This window comes from Vespa mandarinia, chromosome 17, assembly GCF_050613455.1.
Source record: "Vespa mandarinia isolate Hongniang chromosome 17, ASM5061345v1, whole genome shotgun sequence".
Lineage (NCBI taxonomy): Eukaryota > Metazoa > Arthropoda > Insecta > Hymenoptera > Vespidae > Vespa > Vespa mandarinia.
The window spans coordinates 2242501-2250000 of NC_140826.1; the positions used below are offsets into that span (position 1 = coordinate 2242501).

At 26.6% G+C, this 7500-nt stretch overlaps 1 protein-coding gene across 1 annotated transcript in view; it reads left to right on the forward strand.

The window, feature by feature from the left end:
• mav (TGF-beta domain-containing family member maverick) overlaps nt 1-7500 on the forward strand; it is a 62895-nt gene that overhangs the window by 42213 nt on the left and 13182 nt on the right. Inside the window, exon 2 of the mRNA XM_035886108.2 lies at nt 3020-3149. Coding sequence (XP_035742001.2) covers nt 3020-3149 — 130 coding nt within the window. The remainder of the gene's footprint in view (nt 1-3019; nt 3150-7500) is intronic.

The following is a 7500-nucleotide window of genomic DNA, read 5'->3' on the forward strand; positions in this document are numbered from 1 at the left end:
AAAAGTAAAAAAAAAAAAAAAGAAAGAGAAAAAGGAAAAAAAAAGAAATATGATTTATATGTAGACGTATGTATATAACTATATATACATATATGTGTGTGTTTATATCGAGACGAAGATAATTCAACGAAAGGGATAATAAAACTAAACTATCAACTTCGTGTATCTCTCTCTCTCTCTCTCTCTTTCTCTTTCTCTTTCTCTCTCTTTCTTTTAAGAAGAATCATAGAAATATCTCTGTCTCACTCTCTCAATACCCCCCCCCCTCTCTCTCTCTCTCTCTGTCTCTCTCTTATTATTAATCTCAGGAACGTCATCGACGTCTGGCCTTTTCAACCAGTGAAACGTCCGAGAAACAGTGCCGTAGACGTTCCTAGTGCCTTGTGAAGAGTAGAAACAAGAGAGAGAAAGAGTGAGTGAGACAGAGAGTGAGAAAAAGAAAGAGAGAGACAAAGAGAGAGAGAGAGAAAGAGAGGGAGAGAGAGAGAGAAAGAGTGAGAGAGAAAGAGAGAGGAACTTGAAAGTTGGAGAGGATTCTTCAAGAGGGATGAAAAAAAAGGGCGGTAAAAAACGATGGGAAAGACAATGAAGACGAATGAAGAGAAAAAGAGAGAGAGAGAGAGAGAGAGAGAGAGAGAGAGAGAGAAAGTTTGTTAACTGGAGCGTAAAATTCACATTGGATTCATGACAAACACTATCTTGTTACATTAGAAAATTAGATCATTTTACTATGTGGATTATCAATGCTATATTTTCACACATTTTCACACGTACATATACTATATATATATATATATATATATATATATATATATATATATATATATATATATATATATATATATATAATCTGGTATTTATATTTTTTATATATTACTATATATAAATTCACCGGCATTTATACTATTATTGTGTTAATTTTTTCATAAATTGAATCATATATTTTTCATAAAAATCATAAAAAGAAATTTTAAATAAAAATTTCTCTCTCTTTAATTAATCTGACGTTAAATAATATTTTATTTATCTTTTATTATCTATAATATATTGATAATATTTTTTAAAATAATAATAATAATAATGATAATAATAATAATCAATTTTAATTCTTTAATGCTATTATAAAAATTATTATGTTAATTTTATGACAGATGAAATCGTATTTATCTTTTTTTTTCTTCGTATTCTTAATTTTCTTTTTCTTCTTTTTTTTCTTTTTCTTTTTTTTGGAAACCTATCATGAAAAAAAATTTAATCGAAACTGAAATAATATTTCGTTTATTTCTTTTATTATCTGTAATATGCTTCATAATATTTTTTGTCTATTGCATCTATTTTTTTTTTTCTTCTTTTTTTCTTCCATTTAAAAAAGAAATATTATCTCAAAGAGATGTTATTTGGAAAATAAATAAATAAATAAATAAATAAATAAATAAATAAATAATAATATATACATGTATTATTATTATTTTTAATATCAGAAACAAAGAATTTAATTTTGGAATTTTTGAAATTAATTTCTTTTTCACATGTCAATTGAAATTAATCCAACAACGAGATTAAGACAAATAAATTGATCAAATAAATTTCTCTTGATGAATTTTCTTCATAAAATTTCCTATATATTTTCCTCTGTATAAAATTTTTTTATTATCCTTAACGATCGTAACCTCTTGATTGGGTTTTCGATTTGAAATTTCAACGACGAAAATGATTACGTATCATTAATATCGAATTTTTGTCGTTTTTTCAATACGATTATTATCAACTTATCATTCTTATTTCTCGATCCCTTTATTTCTTCCTGATTACTCGTGATTGCTCGTAATCATTTTTAATACGATATACCGATCGTAATACATATTTATATACGTATATATATATATATATATATATATATATATATATATATATATATAGGATGTTAAATCTAATTCAATTAATTGAATTATCTCGTTCATTTATGAAAAATAGAAAAAAGAAAAAAAAAAAAGGAAAAGAAAAGAGCAAAGAAAAATATCAAAGGGGAAAGTTGTCCAATCAATGGGAATGATATTTCGATTGGTAATACATTTCTTTTTTTTTTTTTTCTCTCAACGTCATTTTGTTCTCAAACTTTCAAATTAAAGGAAGGTTTTATTTCTTTTTTTTTTCCCTTGTTTTTTTAAATGATCGACATATTTCCATTATCATGAAGATAATGTAGCTTTTAAATAAAACGTATACGACAATATTGAATACGTCGACGTTTAAATGGGATTGCGTAAGAAGGCCAAATTTTTGGAAAAATAAAAACAGAAAGGAAATAAAAGAAAGAAAAAATGATAAAATAATAAAATTAAAAAAAATTAATTCCAATATATATATATATATATATAGTACATATGTTACATAAAAATTTATAACACTGAATATATAGCGGTTGGACCAATCGGTCCTTCGACATGTTTAATATATAATTTTTTACGTTGAGAAAAAAAAAAGAGAAAAATGATATTACAAGTGTTTGAATAAAATGAGACATACTGTATATAAGATTTTACGAGATAACGTATTTAATTGGAATGTTAACGAAGCAAGCCACGTAATAATAAGTTTATGAAGTCAATGGATAAGTATAGTCGGTCAGTGGTTATTATATGAGTTCATTGGACTCTGAATATATATATATATATATATATATATATATATATATACATAAGAATATATATATATATATATATATATATATATATAATATATATATAATATATATATACATAAGAATATATATATATATATATATAATATATATATAATATATATATATATATTTATATATATATATATATATATATAAAGAAGATGAACAAAATAAGAATTATAAAATCTATTCCTTTTTTTCTTTTATCCTTATACATATATATATATATATATATGAACGATAAATATAGTATATGAGATAAAATAATAAACGATTTGTAATTTTAATTTTACCATTTTCTTTTTGTTTCTTACTTTTCTTTCTTATTCTTTTTAGGCTAACATAAGCCAGACGGAATATGAGAGGGCGCACAGAGAGTACCTGAAGAAAGTGCAGCTGTCGCAGCATCATGGACCACCGCAGGAGTCGAGAAAGCGAAGAAGACTTCACGTGTTTCATGGCACAGGTATTAAAAAGAAAGAGAAGAAAAAAAGAAAAATAAAAAAATAAAAAAAAAAAAGAAAGAAAGAAAAAAGGAAAATAAAAAGAAATCGTGAGATTTTTCGTATTACTTTGTGTTATACGTACATACGTATATCTACATATAATATATATATGTATATATATATATATATATATATATATATATATATAATATACATATACATATAATATTAGGTTGGAAACTATGAAACGGGCGTTTTTGTTTAGTTATTTATTTTCATTCAAAGCCCGTTTCATAGTTTCCAACCTAATATATATAATCTATATATAATTATATACATTATATATCCATACAAATATATATATATGTATGTATGTATCTTTATTTATGTATATATATATATATATATATGTAATATATATATATATATTATTGTATATATATGTATATATATGTATATACATAAGTCTTTTTTTCATCTCACGTGAAGAGTAAAAAGAGAGAGAGAGAGAGAGAGATAGAGAGACTTGAAATTTTCACGCTTCGCTCGTAAACTCGTATAAGAAAAGCCCTGACACTTTGTTTCTTACAGATGAGAGAAAGGGTTAAAAGAATGAAAGAAGAAAAAAAAAAGAAAAGAAAAAGAAAGAAAGAATGAATGAGAAAGAGAGAGAGAGAGAGAGAGAGAGAGTGAGAGACAGAAATTAAAGGGTCATTTAAAAAAGGGCCACAAAATTTTCCCCCAATTCCGACAAAAAGGGCTACTCCTCGTCCACCTTCAACCCCCTACCACCTTTTTCCTCACCGTTCAACTTCTTCTTCCCTACCCCCCACATCTATATCCTCCTTCTCACGCGTCCCACCCCATTTCACCATATTCTCTCTAAAAAACTCAAGCGAATACTTTTAGCAAAGAACCACTGCAAACTCATTTCTATTGTAATTCTTTCTTTCTTTCTTTCTTTCTTTCTTTCTTTCTTTCTTTCTTTCCTTTGCCTTCTTCTTCTTCTTCTTCTTCTTCTTCTTCTTCTTCTTCTTCTTCTTCTTCTTCTTCTTTTTTCTCCTACTTTTTTTTCGTTTCTCCCGTCAGTATCGAATGGTAAGAAAAAGAAAAAAAACAGACGAAATGTTGGAAGAAGAGGTACGAAGAGGTACGAAGAGTGCGAGAGAGAGAGAGAGAGAGAGAGAGATAGTGCGAGAGAGGTGAAAGGAAGAGAGAAGGTGTGAGTAGAGGAGGAGGAGGAGGAGGAGGAGGAGGCGGGGGTAGAAGACAACGAAGGGAAAATCCCCGAAGCGTGGAAATCCCCTAGGAACTTGAAACAAACGTCCAGAAGATTGATACTCCTGTCACGGTCAATGAACTTAGAGTACTGGAAGATCTCACGGATCTTTTAACGGAAGGAAATAGAAGAAAGTAGGATATGAAGAGGATAAAGATAAATAGGACGAAGAAATAGATCTAACGATGGATATATTATTATATTGCATAATGCAAGGGGAAAAAAAAGAAAAAAAAAAAAAAAAATAGAAATGAGGTAGGTCGGTGGATGGATTGAGAGGAGAATCGGATCGATCGTTTCCATCATTTAGTCAGTACAACAGTAACGATGATGTAACTTCTGTAACTTTTAATGCATCATTGTACGTCATCACTTGCGTCAAATATTTTCCGTTTCTTTAGTTTCTCAGAATGAATGACGAATGGAATAATTAAAATACGATGGATAAAATCTATTTACGCATCTATCTATCTATCTATCTAACTATCTAGCTATCTAGCTATCTATACTTAGCTAGATATGTAGATAGATAGATAGATAGAATAATAAGAGATAGAGATAGAGATATTGAGATTGAAAAAGAAAGAAAGAGAGAGAGAGAGAGAGAGAGAGAGAGAGAGAGAGATACAGATAAAGGAAGAGAGAGAGAGAGAGAGAGAAAGAGAGAAACTAGCGGATGCTGAAATACTAAGATTCGAAGAGTATATTTCTTTTGGAGTGTCTCGAGCAAATATACGAAAGGCTATTATTGGAACTTGTTAGAGAGAAAGAGAGAGAGAAAAAGAAAGAGAGAGAGAGAGAGAGTGAGGGAGAGAGAGAGAATGAATTCATTAGAGAAAAATTTCAAAGTCTTTGTATCGATCATATAAGAAATGATTTATATTAACTCACTATAATTATTTGATTTATTTTTTATGACGTGTACATATATACATATACAGAGATACGGACATACGAATAAACGTAATCACACATTTGTATGTACGTTTGTATGTATGTATCTACGTGTATATTTAACTGTATTGTTTTATTTATATTTGAAAAATTTGATTGAACTTTATTTGAAAAAAAATTTTATATACAATTAATTTCTATTACGTTATATAACATTCGATTTAATATATAACTACATTATATATTATACCTGTACTATATATGGTATTTGTTTTTATTAATTATTGCATAATTATATACTTAAGTATATAATTGTATATTAATTATATAATTGAGTGTCCAAAGATATGGTATATATTTATATTATATTATAATCCTATATGATTATATTGATAATATTTAATACTATTATAAGTACAGTTACTTAATATATATATTATATCTTGACATTATATAATAATAATGTCTAGAGAGGAAACAATCATAGGGAAATTAAGTTTTCTATCTCTCTCTCTCTCTCTCTCTTTTTTTTTTTTTTTTTTTTTTTTTTTTAATTCTTTAATCAACAACCGTATGAAGAAAAAAAAGAAAAAAAAAAAGAGATCAGTTACACGTACAATAGTAGATTTTCTTTTTCTTTTTCTTTTTCTTTTTTCATTCTTTCTTTTTCCTCTTTTTTCTTTTTTTTTTTTTTTTTTTTGATATGAAAATTTTACTACCATCTATCATATATAAATCTTTCACGTTAACGAATTGATAAATATTAATTGTACGTACTGTGCACGTTTAATCGAATTTTAATAATCCAATCCAAAAATGGATTGTCGTACGAAACGTTACTATTTCTATGATCGTTTGATTAATTTTAGAATATGTATTAGATCTATCTCTTAGGAAAAATTTATACGATATCGTTTTCCTGTCTGATATATAATTGTCCTACTGGTGTAAATAAATCTTACCTTAGGGTTAGGTTTGTACAGATAAAAGAGGGTGCGAAAGAAACGTGACATTTGACTAGAAACCAGCAGTCAACTAATATATATATATATATATATATATATATATATATATATATATATATATATATATGAAATTGTACGTTCTATTCTTTTCTATTCCCTTCTATTTTTTTTTTTTATACTATTCTATTCTATTCTCTTCCATTCTATTCTATTTTATTCTTTTCAATATTCTTTTCTTTCTCTTCTTTTTTATACGATTTTCTTAGACAGCAGTTATCGTAGATTTCGAAAGGGAATGTTTATTCGTGTCAATAAGATAAATTTTACCAGTGATATATTATTAGATACACACTTTTAAACGCTGTTGCAGTTGTTTCTCTCTCTCTCTCTCTCTCTCTCTCTCTCTCTCTTTCTCTCTCTCTCTCTGGACCAATTCATTCTTTCTTTAACCACGTTACTTCTCCTTCATTTCTTTCATCAACAACGACCTGTGTTATGTTACATATATACATATAAACACACATATACACACACACAGACACTCACACTAGTACAATGTATATATGTACTAGAATGATATAATAAGAATTTTAAAACCGTAGATCTTATGTCCACTTGAAAAGGCAAATTAATCCACGATAATATGGATATCAGTTATTTCGAGATAGATTAGAACAATTTTTCTCTTTGATTTATAAATACAACTGATATTGTTCTTAAATCATAAATCATTAATCATCTTGTTAATTTATATTAATGATAATTATCAAGATCAAAGGAAATTGATGATAATCGTTTATGAACATTGAATTATGAACGTAACAATTTGTAAGAAATGATATGGATCCAAAGAAAAAAAAGAAAATCAATGTTCTATGTAAGCAGATAGAATTTATGATTTTGTTGATTCCAAAAAAAAAAAAAAAAAGAAAAAAAAAGAAAAAGCAGTAAATAATTTATCTGTATTATTACGAAAAGATAGATTTATATTATATCAAGTATGAATATCATTCTCTCATAATTTTTATGCATTTATTTGTAAGTTTAGAATGATCTAATTAACGAGATAAAAATGTTTATTCATTAACGATTATGAATTTATGTGATTATACTGATGAAGAAAAAAAGAAAAAAGAGAAAAAAAAAGAAGAGAAAGAAGAAAAACAATAGGAAAAGAAAAAGATCATTACGTACAATTTATTTGTCTTGAAAAGTTAAATAATAATACAGTGG